This window comes from Telopea speciosissima, chromosome 11 (genome assembly GCF_018873765.1).
Source record: "Telopea speciosissima isolate NSW1024214 ecotype Mountain lineage chromosome 11, Tspe_v1, whole genome shotgun sequence".
In the NCBI taxonomy this organism is placed as follows: domain Eukaryota; kingdom Viridiplantae; phylum Streptophyta; class Magnoliopsida; order Proteales; family Proteaceae; genus Telopea; species Telopea speciosissima.
This window is the reverse complement of record NC_057926.1, coordinates 35,674,208-35,694,467: the sequence shown is the minus strand read 5'-3', so window position 1 is coordinate 35,694,467 and position 20,260 is coordinate 35,674,208. Positions and strand designations below refer to the sequence as shown.

At 38.0% G+C, this 20,260-nt stretch overlaps 1 protein-coding gene and 1 long non-coding RNA gene across 2 annotated transcripts; both read left to right on the top strand.

The window, feature by feature from the left end:
• Positions 1 to 462: 462 nt before the first annotated feature.
• LOC122646326 lies at positions 463 to 18,271 on the top strand. The gene is made up of 3 exons (XR_006330593.1): positions 463 to 473; positions 11,739 to 11,745; positions 18,128 to 18,271. It is a non-coding gene; the product is annotated as an uncharacterized LOC122646326 (long non-coding RNA).
• Positions 18,272 to 19,486: 1,215 nt separating this feature from the next.
• Positions 19,487 to 19,987, top strand: LOC122645024 (TMV resistance protein N-like). Its single transcript, XM_043838377.1, has one exon. It carries the CDS (start codon positions 19,487 to 19,489, stop codon positions 19,985 to 19,987), a length of 501 nt encoding a protein of 166 aa, XP_043694312.1.
• Positions 19,988 to 20,260: the final 273 nt, after the last annotated feature.

The following is a 20,260-nucleotide window of genomic DNA, read 5'->3' as shown; positions in this document are numbered from 1 at the left end:
TGAGTCTCTAATGGAGCAGTTCACGCTTTCTACTTTCAGATTTTCAGACTTCAGTCTCACAGTAATGGAGTAATGGAGTAACCTTAACCTCTTCTTCAAACACAACTCCTCTCACAAGGGTCATCTTCTTCAGTTCAGCGAAAGCCCTAACAACGGAGGCGGAGATTTATCAGGTACACAATGAATCTCTCTCGTTCTTGGTTACCTCTGAGTGTAGTTGTGTTTTTTTTTGAGAGAATCACTGGAAGATTTATGAAAAATTTCGGTTCGATTTCGTTCTCTGTGATGTGGTTTCTTCTATTTTCTAATTTATTTCCTCAAAGCTGCTGCTATTGCTCTCTCTCTCTCTCTCTCTCTATGTGGTGTGTTTAAAGATATGCTGCTGCTGCTCTCTCTCTCGTTCTTGGTTACCTCTGAGTGTAGTTTTTTTTTTTTTTTCAAGTGAATCACTGGAAAATTTGTGAAAAATTTCAGTTCGATTTCCTTCTCTGTGATGTGGTTTCTTCTATTTTCTGATTTATTTCCTCAAAGCTGCTGTTGCTCTCTCTCTCTCTCTCTCTCTCTCTCTCTCTATGTAGTGTGTTTACAGATATGCTGCTGCTACTCTCTCTCTCGTTCTTGGTTACCTCTGAGTGCAGTTTTTTTTTTTTTTAAGTGAATCACTGGAAACTTTGTGAAAAATTTCAGTTCGATTTCCTTCTCTGTGATGTGGTTTCTTCTATTTTCTAATTTATTTCCTTAAAGCTGCTGCTGCTCTCTCTCTATGTGGTGTGTTTAAAGATATTTCTGGGTTTTTGCTGAACAAACCGATATTCTTCTCTCTTTGTTGAACTTGAACCAGTGTCTTTTGTTTGTTAAATATATATATATTTTTGGATGTAATTAAGAGGGAAGTGCAGTTTCTGTTTTTGTCTAATAATTTTGCTACTTCGGTTAGTGCCCCAAGGTGGGATAATCTTGCATAGTAAAGGTGCATGGTCATTTTTCCAGCCACAGAATTAGAAATAAATACTTTTTAGATGTAGGGATGCCCCTTTTCTCTTCACAATATTCATAAATTTCTGTTTGTTTATATCTTTGAATCAATGCATGCTATGAAGTTTTGGACATCCATTTTGTCTTTAAAGGTTCAATCCTAACCTTGATTAATCTTCATTCTTCCCTTTCTATTTGTCTGACCAGATGGGAAAAGTGAAGATCTCTGTTAACAATGAAACAAAATGAAGAGGAGTGGATTGAATACCACAAGGTTATGGGAAAAGTGGTTAAAAGGAGTGGACTTTTTAGAAGAATATCTTCTACGATTTGAGAGGAAACCATGATAATTTTGGTGTACCAGTAGTTGGTGGTTCATTTGATTTCTTTGCTTCATTTGATTGATTCTCTTTCTTTAGTTATCAATAAATGGATCTTTGAATAGCTATTTGCCTATTTGAATTGCTTTTGTTCAATTTCAGCCTTTTGATTTTGTTTCCCTCTTCTAATTTAGTCGTTGATCTCTCTGCTTTCTTCTCTACGTTTGAGTGTGCAAGACCTGTTAAAATGGGTGGAAGTGGACTATGTACTATGGAGACATTAGAGCAAGAACTTATTTTTACTTCCAACTTCATTATTGATGTGGTTTAGACTTTAGAGCAAGAGAGAATATTTTTCTTATGTCAATTTGTTTAGTTGTCATTCAATGTTCCATCACATTATCTAAGTTGGTAATTGAATATATTAGCAGGTGTGTGTTATTGATCCCATATTCCCAGAGTATTTGGAAAAGGGAAGCACTGATGGACATACTAAGCCACTGAGAGGTTTTGTTGAGGCCCATGCAGTTGATGGCTTTCTTGAAATCTTTGGCCTAAAGCAAGGATGGCATGCTTCATTCGTCTTGGTGGAGCTTATCTCTGCCAAACATATTGCGCAGGCTGCTGCACTTAGACTAGAAATTAGAGGTGGTGAATGGAGAAAAGCTTATTTGCAGATGGATGGGGACCCATGGAAACAGCCAATGGACAGAATTCTCAACATTTGTGGAGTTCAAAAGGGTGCCTTTTCAATCATTAATGATAAATGGAGATTGATTTTTCTGGCTTACCATTGATTTAGTTCAAAATTAAAATTAATTTTGGACACCATGTAAAGTTGTTTAAATTCTCACTGGGCTTGTAATTAATGTTCTGCTGCTTAATGATTTTTTTCTCAAAAAAAAAAAAAAAAAAAAAAAAAAATTGGTTCCAAATTCCAATACCGAATAAGCATCATTTCCGGTAAAAAAAAAAACGATTTTCAAATCATTTCATGTCGAATTTAATCAATTTATACTGTTTTAGTGTTTTTATACCGTTTTTTATAAAAATAGAATTCATACCGTTTTCGTACCATTGCATACCGTTTTTATACAATACCGAAAACATACCGTGTGCATACCATTTTAAAAACTGTTTTCATACCGTATCGTAATGGTACAGTTGCGGTATTGAAAATGGAATTTCTAAATGGTACGGTACAGTATCGATATTGGGTACCTATTTTTGGTATCGTACCAAAATCGTACCGTATTACCAAAACTGTACCGTTTGACAAGTGATCACGTTGTGCTCGTAACTGCAAGCCGCCTTCAATCGTCCCTTCCACTGCGATTCCATTCGGTTCAGATAATCCCTAAGACTTTGCGTATATGGAATTGGATGTATGTTTCCCTAACAGTTACCAAAGACCTCTCTTTGAGAAATTCAATTCCAGCTGCCCACCAGTTGGTGATGGGGAGAAAATTCTGTTTTGGCATGACAGGTGGTTTGGACATTCTTCCATTGCAGATTAGTCGCCTTTCCATCCTTATTCTTTTTTTCCAAAATCGTTAGAACAGGGTCTCAACAATCCCGTTTCATAAGCTTTACAATCATTCTCCCGGATTTATTTTGCAATCTACGAAAACATCCAATAACATAACTCAATCTAAGAAAGCATCCAATAATATAACTCTGCAACCCATTTTCTCACAAATTAAATTAAGAAAGATAACCAAAAAAACACAACCAAAATAATAAGAAACACATACAAAATGTATTTATTATCAAAGAAAATAAATATTTGATGAGGCAAGCCAGGCAACAAATCAACCCTTGAATCGCCATGTTACGACGTTGATGAGTAAATGAGTCACTTTTAAAGTCAAACCACTCTGGAAACTCCTTCCAATCAAATTAGATGTTACTTACAGGTGACGTTATGATTTCCAAAGGCTTTAAGTATGTCCTGTCCATGGAACCAATCAAATCATGTTATTTGTAGAAATAACTTTTTCTTTGTTTGGTTGATGAATTGGTATCGGACTGGTTGGATCCGTCGAATCGTATTAGTATTGGTAGAGATCGATACTGATTTCTAATTGATCCGATATCAATGAAATGGTGATAAAAATTTTAAAAAAAAACATGATCAATACGATTGATCCGGATCGATATCGAATCGATATCGACAAAGACCAATACCAAACTGAGTGTGACATGGTTTTAAAAAAGCCGAATCAGAATCCAGTCAGTCTCAACTGGAATAGATCAAAAATCCATTGAAATCAACTTGATCCTGCTCTAATCCCAGTATTATGGATGTGGATCGGCTTAGGTCGATTTAGATCCAATTGGCCAATTGACACGAACCTGAAGGATTTCCTTCTTGACAGAACTTTTCCTCTTTACAAATGGCATGCAACCTGCCCACTTTACTAACATGCAACCTGCAGACTTCAAACCCTCTAAGCCCTCAATTTCAGTCAGCTCTTCACACTTTCCTAGAGCTAACAATCTTAGGTGTTTCAAGTTTGACAGATTTGGTAATCTATTCAACTCGCTGCAACCAGATACACAAAGAGCACACAAACTTGATGGAAGCATTGAGATTGATTTGAGTCTCCAACAATTAGACACGGTCAGAGTTTGGAGTTGTGAAAGCTGGCCAATGCTAGATGGAAGGCTCTCAAAGTAGTTCCCAGATAGATCCAATGACTTCAAAGAGTATAACATCCAAAAATCATGAGGTAGTTCTTCTATGGCCATGTAACGCACATCAAGCATTGTTAAACTTTTCAAGTTCCCGATTCCCTCTGGCAATTTTACAAATTTTGAGCGACAAGAAATGTCAAGTGTTTCAAGCGATGCCAATTTACTAATAGCGCTCAGAAGATTCCTGAGATCTCTACAGTTACTTAGATTCAAGGTAACAAGCTTAGTAAGATAGTCGATACTTTCATGGACTTCAACCAAACTTCCACAACTACTGAGAATCAGTTTCTCAAGATTCGGGAGCCCTGAGAAGTGCGGTGTACGGGTGAAGTAGGGAGAACCACTGAGATCGAGTTCCTTCAACTTTGGGAGATGGTAGAAGAAAGGGGAAAATTAGTTTTCACAAATTACATATCATAAAAATTGAAACAAATATTGGAAAACTCAAAACAATTATGGCATACCTTAGTTCCCTTCCAAACTTCTTTGAGGTTGCTCTCGGGCATGTGAAGAATAACAAGCTTCTCCAATGAAAATAATTTGGTATAAATTCGAAGGGGAATCCCTTCCAACTAACCCAAAGTAACTTTCTAAAACAAAAATCCCCCTCCTAAAAAGAATGTTCCCAGTCTGAATCAATGGAAAATGTTGCACTATGTATTTTTGGAAAACATTGAACATCAAGTAATCTTAGATTAGGCATGGAGGGGTCACTGCCTATAACAATTATGTCGTCAACATAAATTAAAATATAGCATAGATGTGCCCCAGTGCGACGAATAAAAAGAGGAGTGTCTGTCCTTGAGCCAGTGAAGCCTAGTCCAATTAGAAATTCAGATAACCTGTGAAACCAAGCACAGGGTGCCTGTTTTAAACCATATAAGGACCGACGGAGCTGGCATACATGATTTGGAAAAGATGGGTCAACGAAGCCCTGAGGTTGAGACATAAAGACCTCTTCATCCAATGAACCATGGAGAAATGCATTCTGGACGTCCAATTGCTTCTTGCCCCTCTAGCCTATACATACACATACAAGTACGGGATGTGATTACCGCAAGCGGTCGACCGGTCACCATCCCATTTTCACCTAATGCAGTAGACAACTCTAATGCAATTATAAGTATGGCAATCCCAAGTCCAGCAGCCACTGGCACTTGGATCCCGCTTCCGAAGCCCTAGATCTACATGCCATGAGTAAATCCACATTATGGAAACCCCAGGTCCAACACCAACTGACACCCGAGTCCCATAACTAAATCCAATGCCATTCGCACCATAGTGCAAAAGAATAAATAATATCGCAAAACAAGAATGTAAAGTCCTATCAACATCTAAACATGTATATCGTCCTACATCTTAACGATAATTATATAATATAGCACACATGCATGAATGACATTCGCAAGACACAACACACAAATAATCCATAAATTAAGACGTTTGCTTTACTCACTCACCTTGATTCTCGAACTAGATATCAATACTTAGTTCCTCGAATTGGCGGTCACGAAATAGTTACCAATACTTAGTTCCTTGAATTGGCGGTCAATGCAAGTTCTTCGTCCCACACACTAGTACGTCGTCGAGCTGGGTAAGTTAACCTAAGAAGGGTGTACAATGTGGGGTGAGGTTAGTGTCTTAGAGTCAGAAGAGTTGGACCCCGCAAGGTCATCAAACAAGGCTGAAATAGGGGACCAGCACATACAGCAAGGGCAGGACCGCCAGATGGCATCTGCCTGTCCATGTGTCTGTCCCCTAGCAGTAGCCCACCGGCACTTGCAACATCTCAGGGACCGGCACTTGCCTGTGCCTATCCTCGCCAGTCATGCTATTCATACCATTCCGAGAAGGGTTTTGTAACCCCAAGGTCTTGGGCTAAAATGGGGTATTCCTAGGGTTATTTAGGGCTTCTTGGCTATGAGTTCCACTCCATTAAAAGTGCCAATACACATCCTTTACATGGGTTCATAAATCCAAAGCTTAGATGGGTTTCCCTTCTTTAAGAAAACTCATCGATATCTACCTCACACCTAGGGTTTTCCATAAATGGTTGGTGAAACCCATAAATGGAGGTAAAACCCCACTTAGGGCTCATAAATGGAGAAGGGTGAATAGGTTTAAGGTAGGGTTAGGTGCTTCATAGTTAAGCATCAAGGATTTGCCATTAATGGCTCTTCCATTAGGCTAGGTGAAGCATTCATGGCTCATAATTCCAAACCCTAGCTCTATAAATCAGGAAATGAGAGAGAGAGTGTGCTCACCAAGGTAGGAAAGCAAGCTCGAGTTTCACCTCTCTCCTTCCTTCTCCTTCCTTCTTCTTCTTCTTCTTTCTTCTCCTTCTTTCTTCTTCTTCCTCTTCTTCTTTCTTTCGTTCTCTCCTTTCCTCTCCACGATTTAGGGTTTCTATTGTGAGGTGAATAGTAGTTTGACCCCTATTTACCTCACTTTAGTCTTAGGTCATGTTTGGTTGGGTCATGGGTCCTTAGGTCCAATTTTTTAGGAATTGTTTGGTTAGGGGTTATCCTTAGGTCTTAATTTAAGTTAATGGGCCTGTCCTTTTGTTAGGCTCACAGTCTAGGTTCTAATAGAAATAGAATGATGCTAAGGTTCTAAGCCTAAGTGCATTCTAGTATTTATACACATAAATTATTAGGATACCGACTTACTCCAAGTCATTTCTAAGTGGGTACGAATACACCAGGTGTGGGCTGTGCGGATCCTCAGAATGAGGGGATTCTAGGAATGCACCCTCGTAGACAAACTTTCCCCTATCTTTGTCGAGGTACCTATCCTCGACCACTTTCCCCGAGCCACGATCGACAATCTTGTGGGATGGCTTGAGTATCGTGGCCCACAGTTCACGAGCCTACTCTGGTCCCGGTTCTACAAAAAATATTCAAACCAGACCGATGGTCAGACCGGGTTTTAAACTAGGTTTTGGGAACGGATTTAACAGAGGTAAATACACCACATATTGTCACACCCCTATCCCGACAAGGGATAAAATATAATAAAAAAGGTATGACTAGGATGCTTACCAATATCCTAAACCGCCTCCAGGATCATGGGCGCAGTGGCTTACCTCACAGTCATATAAATGAGAATTAGATCAATTATCAGAATAGCGGAAGACTTATAATAAATACTGTTAATCCTCATTTAGGAAATAACTACAATGGTAATAAATACATAAGGTGGATTATCTTTGAATTTAAAAGTTAATACAATTGAAATTGTTTGATAAATACAGAGAAATGAATGAAACATACATCCAAAAATATAATATCGAAAGCAACAAGGAGTAAAGATAAGCATCAATGGTCGTAGACCAACTTTTGCATCAACATCTCTTACCGAGTCCTTCATCATCCACCGATACCGTACAACCTGCATCACAATCTAAAAAGAACGGTTCTCCGAGGGGTGAACTTCCACTAGCCCAATGAGCAGGAAATTGAATCCACACACACACAACAAATATAGGACTACAAGCTGAACCTGATGAGCAAACATCCTTGATGTCCCATACCACCAATGATGATTTACACATCAGATCCGATTTACAGTCATGCGACAAACACAATAATATAATATGTAATATGAATAATGATGATAATTATGATGAGATGTAATGTATGCATAAATGCTATGCTGTGTAGAGTAATGGAATTGTATCCCTAGTACTGGAACAAACCCTCGATCCCTAACGATACAACACTATTAATCTACGACATAGTAAGGCCATATCCCTGGTACCAGAACACACCCTCGATCTCCAACGATATACCCCTAACTATGTCAGTGGAAGCCTGTCGGTCCCATAACACACCATCGGTCTCCCAGCAAGCCTCCGATAATCCCAAGCCACGGTACCAAAACTTACCCTTGATCCCCGGGCTGGATTATCAATAAGGCGATATGGCATAGGAACTTACACATCTACCTTATGTATCCCTTTAATACAAATATCAATCAAATATGTAACATACTATATAAAACAATCGTATCGAGAGGTATTCCGGGTGCATCGACGTCCCATACCATCTAGTACCCAGGTACCAGCACGACACGGCACATGATAGGCCAAATATAATATATGAAGAAAGACATTAAACAAACCACAGTATCATCTCATACAATTCCAACCACATTTATAACACATAGTCATCAATTATCACACACATAAACACATTCATAGATAAACAGTGCAAACATGTATTTATGCATGAAATGCATCACATAACATGAATGCATCAAGTACAACATTTAAACATAAAAACACTCAAAATAAAATAAGATCCAATCCCCACTCACAATATAGTTCGTGTTCCGTTGATTTGATTCGTCGTTCGATGACCGCTAAGTGCTTCTCCTCACACAATTAATGAAGCCTAGGATAGTGTAGAAGAGTGTTAGAAAGGGTGGGGGAAAGTCCCTTAGGGAAAACCCCATAAATTACACAGCCCGCAGGCCTTTAGGGCAGCATCGGATGCAAGCTCGGTTGTAGGTAGGGCCTTGCATCCGCCCTTGCATTCGATCAAGGCATGATACGGTTTTGAGGGTATTCTTTAACCCAATTTATCCCACTTGGATCTTTAAGTCCCAAGGACAAGGAAAGAGTGTTCTAGGGTCCACTAGGGATTAGTTACATCATTAAATTCATGGGGTCTAGAGAACTCAAAGGATTGAAGTCCCAAAGGTCACATTATAGGTTTTTGAGTAATGAAACCCAAACTAAGCAATAAGGTTACAAGGAGGGATTTTAGGGTTGTACTTAAAGGCAAGGCCTTACTAATGAGGTCCAACATTGAACCAAGGTCACCCCTTAGGTTCCAAGTGGAACCTCAAGGTCCAACCTTAATTTCCAAAGTTTCCCAACCCAAAACCAATGAGGGAAAGGGATTTTAAGGATATCAATGGTAAGCCTTTGCACCATAATAGATTACTTAATTAGTATAATTAGGAGTAAATTTGGTTGTAGTTAAATCCCCCATTAAACCGTAATAAGTTCTACTTCAGTAGGCACGAAGTAGGCAAGGTCACCGACATAAAACTTAAATTCTAAAATTGTTGTCTAAACACATCAGTCAGGTTTGAATCCACTTTCAAGCATCACACACTCATATTGGGTCTAAGGTTTCCTTTATAATAATTGTAGCCCTTTGAGTCTAGTTTATAATGCAAGTTGAATCATATCAATGCGATATGCATAGACCAAGTTATGGTCAAAACAGTGGGTCAAGGTCAAATGTCAGCAGTCCTGGGAATGGGCGGTTTTATGGGTGGTTTTTCTCAGAACATGAAATCACATGTAAATCTGACTTTAACAGTGGCTCAAGAAGGGTTCTTCTAGGAGCGGTTTTACGTGTGATTTTACCTCAGATGTGAAACCATAGGTAAAACCGATTTCAACAGAGAGCTTCTTAAGAGATGGTTTCAAGGTGGTTGCAGGGGCGGTTTCTCATAGGTCTTAAAATCGCAGGTAAAACCACCTACTTCCAAACTCCAAAATCAACAGATTCTTCACCAAGGCTTCCATTTCCAAGTAAATTGGAGGAAAAGAAACACTAAAAAGGCTTTCTCCTTGGCACATTAGGGTCCTAAGACCCTATTAGGCCTATGCAACCCATTGATTCAATAAAGTAAAGCAAAGAGAACCTCCTGGGGCATAATAAGGTAGAAACCCTATGTCTATTGATGGGGATGAGATTGAGAGCTTTGAGGTTAGCCAATGGAGTCAAATAGCTCTACAAAATCAAGGCCATGAGTTTCCATCGATTCTTGGGTCTCAAGACAAACCCTAGACCGATTCTCCACCATCTCCCAACCCCAAAAAACCAAATAAAGAAGGAAGGGAGGGCCTTAAAGGCTTACCTACCTCAAGGAAGTAGCACCCACGTTGAGGCTCCAAGAAGCAAGATCCTCAAGCCTCCCTAACAAGCTCCTCCACACCTCTTCTCCTTTCTCTTCTTCCTCTACGGTTTAGGTTTGGTGAGAAAAGTAAAGAGAAACAAATGTCTTTAGTTCTTAATAGGCAAAAGTGACCTTAGGACCTGTTTGGTTGGGTAATACTAGAATAGAAACACATTCTTAGCTCATTAAGCCAAATGGGCCTAATGGGCTAAATGGTTTATGAGAGTTAAATGGGTTCTTAAGTTAAATGGTCACTTAAGCCCAATGAGCCTCTCAAGCTAAATGGGTCTGCCCACAGGTTTCAAACAGAAAAGAACCCACTTGGGGATGGGTTCATCCCCTATGGGATTATAAGCCCATCACATGCTTTCTTAAATAAGTGGGTCCCACAATTGAAATATTCCCTATTCAACCATAATAGCTCGGGTAGTTCAAACCCCGATCCGCACTTCGAGGACACCGAAAGGAGGGGTGAGTAATTAAATTAAAGATTTGAACTTACATCTCCCTTGTCATGGTTTTTCACCCGTGACCCCAAATAGCTTCGCCATAGCAATGCCAAACTCATCACTGAACGAAGTGTCCAACTGAGGCGACGGTCCAGGATGCTCTCTTCTAAACTCCTCACTTCCCGGGCTGGTACTTGGAGGATAGTCAACAAAGTCGCCGTCAACGAACTTTCCCCACTGGCGGTTGAGGAACCTTTCCTCCACAGGCAAGCTCGTACTGTGGTCAATGATTTTGTAGCTGGATTTGACCATCATGGAGAACAGGTCACCAGCATACATGGCAACGGTATCTACATGTCACGAGGAAGAAATAATATTTAATTATATTCCCCGGGTGCGGGTATAACACATATGACCTCAATTTATTCTGTACGAGGCAATTAATCAAGTGCATATATATAAACAAATGGCCATAATAAAAGATGCATGTTTATTTTTTAGAATAAAATGTCCGAAAAGACATGAAACTAGAATCAATTGCAACTGAATGCACAAGCAAGACTCCCGCTAATAAAATGCACCAAAAGAACTAACAAGTTCCATATTAGTGACATGCTCCTGCAAATTTTTTCGAGTCAAGTCCTTAGTGAGAGGATTAACAATCATGCTATTTGTAGTAATGTGCTTTACTGAGTTCTATGACTCACATACTTTCTCTTTAATAAGGAAGTATAAATATCAATTATCCTGAGTTAAAAATTCCTCAGCCATAGAGACTAAATAGTGGCATCATAATAAGCCACAAATCCTGCCTGTATATAGAAAAGCAGTCAGTGTCTATCAGATACTCTTCTAACATATAGCACCATCTGCCATCACAAAACAAATACCCATATGGGGATTTTTAGGTCATCTTGGCAGTTACCTAATGTGCTATTCCAAGACTGCTCAAATATCTACTGAGCACACTAATAAAATAAACAATATTAATCTATATGTATTCTTGAGATAACATTAAACTACCAACATTAGATGCATAAAGAATTTTATTCACCTGAGTTCACTGAGTGTTGGTAAATCTATCCTCTTTCATAAGAGGTCCTTTTGAGACAAACTAAGAACGCAACAAGTTCTATTACGGCAAATCTTAATGCTTAAAACATAAAAGGCTTCACCAAAATCTTCATATTAAAATGGTTACTACTGTTTTGTCTCATGTAAAAGGGTAACTTTATTACTTGCAACAAGAATATCATCACTATAAAGTATAAGAAAAGATTAATTAACTCCAACTAATCTTTAGATAAATTTTTGGTTTACAATAATTTTCTTATATTATATTATTTCCTTTGGTTTGATCTTGCATCTGAAGTCTTGCAAGGAAATTTGTAACATGAATAATTGTAACTATGTCAACTACCAAGAATTGGCAAAAGATCAACTAGATTTCAAGAAACTTATTTGGTATTTTACTTCTATTTCTCCTAACTTATAGACATAATTAGCAACTTATAATATAATCATAAAATTCCACCGATAGCATCATAACGAGTAAGTGTAAACATCACAAAATTCATGTAAATAATATTTTCAGCCTTATCATGAACAATGAATCTCATGTTTATATGTCTAATGAGTTATTTAACACTCTCTGTAAGAGTGACACTTTTGACTCCTTCCACCGGTCATAAAGACCCTTATCTTCAATGGAGCTATTAGCCAATGGCCTGGGAGGTTTGTCAACTCTAAAATGACAAAAACCCATTTTCATTATAGTTAGAGAAACATTAACGAATTTGTTCCATTCACTAAATTGAAACTATTCAAGATTTTGATGAAAAATAATTGAAAAGTCAAAGCAGGTAAACATAATCATAATTATTTACATAAAACAAACAATATGCAAGAGCTAAAGGCATATCAACATCCCAATAATATGACTAAAACTGATTAATTAAGGGCTCAAATCCCTTGGTGTTGTTTGGTGTGGAATAAGTTCATCTTACCTAGACATTCATGCTTTGTGGACTTAAATAATGCGAAATTAAAGTGTAAATTAACTAATTAAATTAATAAAATTAATGTTTGCATGGTAAAACACCCACGAACATGGCGATATCTTGCAAAGGGGTTTCCTTGGTTTCTCGTTGTGAATTTTGTAAGACCCAAGTGGAATCGGATGTTCATATTTTTTGGAGTGCCCTCTTCCTCGCTGCCTTTAGGAGAGGTTTTTGTTCCTCTTTCATGTTCAATGGCCAAGTTCCTTGACCCTTTTGGAGTTCTTTGGGTGGTGGAAAAGGAAAGCCGGTTCGTGCCCATGAGAGATGCTTGGTTGTCCGGTGTGATTCTAATTGTATTGCTTATAGTCCGAACGGAACTGCGAGAAATTTGAGGGGAATGCCAAGGGGCTAGACGATCTCTTCTCCACTTTTCTTGTGTCTCTGAGGGAGGATTCTAGGGAATTTTCCTACCCGGTCTCATCTGTGCTTGGTCTGTCCTGTGCTAGAAGTTTAGACATTCCTGTGATTCCAAAGCCTGCTCAGGTCTTTACGAAAGTGCATTGGTTCAACCCCCTTAGAGGATGGGTGAAGCTTAACACGTATGGGTGTTCGCTTGGAAACCCAGGTAGCTAGGGCTGGGGCTGGTGGTATCCTTAGCGATAATCGAGCAGCCTTGGTGTCAACTTACTGTTTCTTCCTTAGCACAAAGACTAACTATATGGCTAAGTTCATGGCCGTGATGCATGGTCTATTGAGAGCGAAGGAAATGGGGGTGACTCGGTTATGGGTGGAATGTGACTCCATATTAGTTGTGAAGTCTCTCCATGCGGTTTGATCCCTTGGTTTGTTAGGCAGCAATGGTTAGGATTGCAGCCTTATCTTCTTTCAATCCATTGGAAGATCTCTCACTGTTTTCGTGAAGCTAATTAGGTAGCAGATTTCCTCGCTAAGGTAGCGACAAAGAGTGGAGTGTCATCTCCTTGGGTCTCTGATTTCCCTCCTTCAACCTGGAGAATTTTATCTGATGATGCAAAGGGCAGGCCCCAGTTCAAATTCGAGTAGTGTTTCCTATGGGGCTTGGTGCTTTGAGCCTTAGTTGTTTTTTATCTTCTCTTTGGCTATAGGCCCTTGGTCTTAGCTTCTTGTTTCTGTACCTATCCGAGTATGCCTGGACATTATATTCTTGTATTCCTTTATCTATCTTTATATATTCTTGCTGATCTTTAGCAAAAAAAAAAAAATCAGATTCATCCCAGTGTTTATTTCAATAACTGTAGAAAAATAACAATTGGGGAAAAATTCGACGTCATCGGGGTCACACTTGTGCTGTCAAGATCGCCCAACAAGCAATGGACTCTTTCACATACAAGACGAGATGCTTGAAACAACACCACTTTAAAGATTCCGTCACCTGTGGTGGTAAGACAAGAACCTCCAAAGTTGCGAAGCCCAAAATGTCACCCTCACACGATCAAGTGAAACCGACCAAACGATGACTCATGTATGGTGGCAAGAGTACATCGTTTGCCATATGGTTTCCTTGACTTCAATCCATCCTAATAGCCAATGACGATCTCACAATCCAAGTAACTAGCCCACTAAGTAGAAGCATAATTACTTAAACCATGAACCTCATAGACTTGGATTGCTATTAAATGCCCATTTTATTTCGATAATTTTCATCAAGATTGCTATCATAAAACACACATATAGCCAATATATTCAAGCAATGTCATAGGATGTCAATATCATAAATAGGCTACATGTAATTTCTCGTAACGAACGCAATGTCACAAACTGTATAACACTGATGTGCAAGTAAAAAATACATCAAATTGACTAATGATTCATGCAAAGCAAGTGTATGGCATATAAATCAATGTGTTATCCATCCATCACCCATAGTAGGATAGAATTCTATCTTCTCACAATGACACTATAAGAAAACCTCATATAAGATTTATGAACTTGTTCCCTTTTGAATTAGTCAACTTTGTTCAAATCTGTCTTAAATCAAAGGACCAAAATGGATCAAAGTCAAAAGCCCAAATAGACAACAGGTCTTCTGGTCCAAAAACTAGTCGACAGGATAAAATTATTGGGTCCACTCAAACGAATGGAGCATGATGGCGGAAATGTCGTTGCACAATATTAGGACCCATGTTCTTTTAACTAACAACCTAATAGGTTCATAAATAGAATTCATAAATCATTTTAATAAATAAAATTAAAACTGCATGATTCTTGGTTCACTATTATAAACAATTTATGGTCTATCCATTTATAAGACATCACAAATAGGTTTCATTAAAACTGTGATGGAAGTGTTTAATCTTCACAAGTAGGTTTCATTAAAACTATGATGGAAGTATTTAATTTGTATCTTTACAAGTTCAAGCTCACTACTTTAATGACCCAAAAAAACATCAATTATATGTGGGCATCATCATGCCCATTTTGTACAAAAGTCTCAAAAATATTAATGTATTTACGTATTTATAAGATGATCCAAAATAACTTTATGGGATATAAAGTGATGGAATATGTGGCAACATTTATCCCTCAATGGAAAACTTGTAACTACTAGACATTGTAAGATTATGTTCTCCTAATGTCACAAAAAACCAAATACATATATCACTGATTTAAGTATGATACCTCATGACAATAAAAAATGTAACTAGTTCCTTAATGTATTATAATATACATGTGATTTTATTTACTGTCTAGTGACATGGTTAAATGTCACAACCTTAATGGCATAATGAAAAATAAAACATAATAATCATAATAAATGATCATACAATTAAACAACCAATATACAATTAAAGAATTCTTTATGTATCCAAACAGAACCTTAGAAGACTAAAAGGGATATATAATGCAGTCAAACAAACCCTTATGTAGGAGTTTAATTAATGTCCCTTAAATTGAGAGTATACTTTAATATGTTCCTAACACAATATGGAACATTAAACTACCCTGACCTAATTTTATACTCCCACCCATTAAGGTATACTTTAAATTCAGGATCAAAATGGTTCAAAAATGACTTAAATCAGCCTTAAATTAATTCAGAAAATCAATTTTACTGAAACTGTTTTCAAAATAGAAATAATTCTTTTAATAGGAATTGTTTCTCTGAAATAGAAATAGTTCCCTGAAACATAAATAGTTTTCTGAAGCAGAATTATGTTTCTAAAACGTTTGCATGAATTATTTCAACCATAAATTATTTCTATAAGTAGAACGAACCAAATCAATTTCTATGAATAATTCATAGCCTGAATAGAATCAAGTTAGACAAATTGAACAAAAGCTTGAACAAAACTCATAATTAAATTACACCGTCTCACTGGTCGAACCATATAAACGATTTAGAGTACATAATTCCATCCTCCCACCGATTCGATCACTCAAAATGACAATGTGCTAAACATGGCAGAAAACACCAATAAGTCCTTAATAAATAAAAGTAATATAGGCTTATATTCATATTATACATTTTTCAATTTAATGGACTTTATAACAATAAGCCACCAAAAAACTGAATGGGGTCATCTTGCTTCAATTAAAATGTCTATTTAAACATGTAACAAATACCATAGAAAATTCTAAGTGTTGCCATGCATAAAAGTTTCCTATCGTGATAGAAACAGAACATCACGACATATATACATCATATATGCCCTATCGTTACAATATGTAACATCACAAGGTAAAAGTAAAATTAAACAAATAGTGCACAAACTCGTGACAGAATTAAATTTCACAATAAATAAACCCATATGAACCAACTTGAAACGAACCAAATCAATAATCAGATACGAACTAAAGGCTAAACCGATATTGAACCAAAACAAAATTAGACCGGTCAAAGGCAAAGGTCGACCAGTCAATTGGGTCAAGCCAGTCGGGTCATGGTTCGAAAGTATGAGTTGATGGATCGGGTTAACAGGTTGACCCGACCCGCGTGCATTATAACACCATGGGGCTAGCTCATGATAGCATATCCATCATAGATAACACCCATCCATTATTATAATAATAGAAAACTTTTTCAAAAGGCACCTACCAACATTATGATAACAACACCATTCCATTATAATAAAACAAAATACTTTTTCATTATCATTAAAATAAAACAAAACCTTTACTTTTTCTTTATTTAATAATAGAATAAGGAATTGGAGAGAGAATATCTCTCCTTCAAATTCAAAGAACCAGAGAATGAAAAAGCCAAATGGGGTCTTAGAAAACCCATTGCCGCCGCCATCAATGGTGGCCAAACCATAGACAAACTGAATGTAACCACTAATTACTAAGGAGCCCTAAATTGTCGCAAGACGGATAAACAAACATCTTATAGTTGATCACTCTATTAGTTCTGTCTCTCTTTTATTTGTTTTTGTTTGTTTGTTTTATTTTTTTAAAGTTCCGCAACTGGAAATTTCTTGGCGGCACATTTCTCAGTGTGCGGTAATCATGCTCCCAGGAAATTTGGAGCTCTCCATTTGTTCAAATTTTGATTTTTAACACTGAACCATTCTTTTTCTGAGTCTGATTTTTGTTTGATAATTATTCATTATGTGGATCAATATGTGTTTACTGTTTAGAAACCTAAAATATGCCAATCGATTTTACTGATTTTTGGTTTCGTATGAAGAATCCTAGTTCTAGATGGATGCTTCAATATCATGGAATCTAGCCATTGGATTTGAATCCAACTTTGCTGGGCTGTGTCACGACCTCTAGAGGGTTTCTGGACGGTGATGAAGCGGCCACTAGGGAGGCAACAATGGTGTTCTCGTAGGAGGTGTACAAGTGGAACTGTTAGGGCTTCTGCTCTTCCTTCTTCTCCTTTCGATTTGGAACAATAGTTCAAAGTATAATAGGATGGTAGAGGTTTAGTTCATATTGAAAGGCAATATGGTCAGTTCAGTTAAAATTTTACTATATTTTGGGAACAACTAACGGCTTGGACTAACTTATCAATTAGGGCAAATTTCACGCACACCACCTCTAAGTATTCAATATGTCACGGATTTACCAAACTTGATCAAAATGACAACCTTCCCCTTGACGTGAAGCGCAGTTAGTACCCAAAGGTAAAATATCCATTTTACCCCTTAGTTATTTAAAAAAATAAGATAATGTATCCATTTTAACCCCAAAATTGAAATGTCCATTTAACCCTAAAATATCAACCTTCCCCCTTCTTCCCTATTCAAACAATCTACCCCCTCCCCCAAACCCTAACTCGATCGGCATTTTGAATCTCACGCCTCCCTCTCTCATTGCCGGCAGCCCCTCACCGCTCTTCTCATCTCCATGACTCAGAAAGAGAATCAGCATTTGGTGAGTCAGCAACCGGTGTAGGAGGAGACTTTGCCGGAGCATCACTGGTTCAGCGACGGAGGCTACCAATCACCGACAAGACAGACTTCGATCGAATCCTTAAAAAAGAAGACTGTTTCTTCCATGTCAGGCGATTGAAGAAGGAACGAAGGGGGAAACTTGGAGAGAACGTGTATTTGTCTGATCCGATCGAAATCCTCCTGGAAAAAATCGCTCCTCCAGAGAAGATTCTCCTCCGATGGGATCCCGGGACTAATCCACCACAATTCGGATTGATGTCACCGCATTACAATCAGCTTACATCGTCGGAATTTCTTTACAGAGCCCAAAGGATGGGCTTTGGGCTTGTAGTTTTTTTCGTTTTCTTCTCGGAAATGGAATCAGTCAGAGAGAAACCAAGAAATAATTTCAGAAAAAAAAATATTCAAGTTTTCTTCTCCAGTTACAATCTCAATCAATACTAGTCAGAGTTGAGTTACATCTGTGAATGATCCGCCCAAGCAAACATCAAAATCCCAAAAGTGGAGGAAGAGGTTAATCACTAAGCAGGGGAACCAATAAGGGGAAAAATCAAATGAAAACCAAAAGGAAAAGATCTTCTCTTTGCTCTGTCTCTGTTTTCTGTTGCTTGTTTCTCGTTAATCCTGGAAACCAGTTTTCTCCCAAATAGCGTTTCTGACCTTACTCAAGTCCCTACCTTTGAGTGTTCTTCCAATCCCTTCAGGAACACTGAAGGAAGCAACCCGAGTCCTTGCAAATTGTTTCGCGAAGAACTCATGAGGAGGGATTCTGGAATCATCATCGTCATCGTCTAGTCATCATCAAGATCACCGTCACTAATAAAACAAATGAAAATTAATTTCATTTTACCATTGGATGGACCTGCACCCGCAACGGACTTGAACTCTGCTATGGCATTCTCAGTTGCTCTGGTTCTCTGTTGCTTTTCTTGATAATTAGGGTTTTATCTCAACCGTTCGGCGATTACCTGAATTTAGGTTTTGTTGCTCGATCGATAATCTTCTCAACCCCCTCAAAAATAAAGAAAAAATCCCCAAATTATTGATACTCTTCCTTCAATGAATCAAAGATGAAAATTTCCTCAGTCGCATTCCCCAATCTATCCTCCACAAATGTTTAGAGAGACCGTGCGGCAGATAAAAAATTAAGGGTATTATGGATAGTTCACATTGTGGTGAGGGTAATTTTATCATTTAAAAAGAGTTAACAGCCACTTAATTGCTGAGACCTAACGGAGTGGATTAAGTTGAAATAAAGTCATTAAGTAGGGGGTGTCTGTGATATTCTGATCAAGTTTGATAAATCTGTGACATATTGAATACTTACAAGGAGTGTCCGTGAAATTTGTCCTATCAATTAATATGAAAAATAAGAAAAGTACATATAAATAGTGAGTGCAGATGGATGGATCGATAATAAGTCAATACGTTAGGAGGGTATTCGTAAATTTTTCTTTTTTAAAATTTTTTTTTGTTTTTTTATCATATCCACATATAGCAGCAGAGAGTCTATTTCCTTGTCCTCAAAGACGAACAATCAAAACCCATGGAAACTCTTGTGGAATTTGGAACTTGCTCCGAAATTGTTTCTCTTTTCCTAATTCTATTTAAAGCAGCCAGGGCAGGCTCCCCTCTCAGTGTGTTTAATTACTTACTGTTTTGCTCTCTCTCTCTCTCTCTCTCTCTCTCTCTCTCTCTCTTGTGGTAACAGAAAATCATATCATTCATCTGATCTTGTACTTAATTTGTCCATGGCTACCGAGATTACCTACGGAGGAGCTTCTTCTTCTTCTACAGCATCTTCTCCCACCCGTGAGTGGAAGCATGATGTTATCTTGAGTTTTTACGGTGAGGACACTCGCTCCCACTTCATCGATTACCTCTCTATGTGGTTGAAACGGGATGGGATTCGCACATCTATAGACGATAAAGATCTAAAAGCCATCGAAGGTTCTAGGATTGCCATTATCGTTTTCTCTAGGGCGTATTCTTTTTCCACCCGGTGCCTTGATGAGCTGGTGAAGATCATCGAATGCAAGAAGGGTGGCCGATTAGAAACGATTCTACCTGTTTTCTACAAGGTGAAACCATCGGATGTCAGGTATCAGGAGGGCAAAGCTTTTACGAAGGCATTTCGGAAACACGAAGAGAGTTTCAAGAATGAGATGGAGAAGGTGAACAGGTGGAGGGTTGCTCTCAAAGAAGCTGCGGATTTGTCAGGGTGGGATCAAGAAAAGATTGCAAATGGGTAAGTGCTGATCTTATTAATCAAATCCTTAGTTTTAGTTCTTGTGTTTAATTAGTACTTTCTTATTTGGATAGAATATTAGTTGTTGAGTTCTATCTTATACCTTAACTGAGTATTCTTCTTCATAGTGGCAGCCTTGTTCTTGATTTGTTAATTAAATTTTTATTTTCCTTCAATTCGGTTGTTTGTATCAAATGGTCAGGCGTGAGGGGAAGCTTATAAAGGAAATCGGTGAAGCAGTGTGGAAAATAGTAAAACCCAGAAAGTAGCAAATTTC

What these genes read in the sequence shown, in the direction of transcription:
- LOC122645024 (XM_043838377.1), top strand. Translation starts at nt 19,487, where the DNA reads ATGGCTACCGAGATTACCTACGGAGGAGCTTCTTCTTCTTCTACAGCA.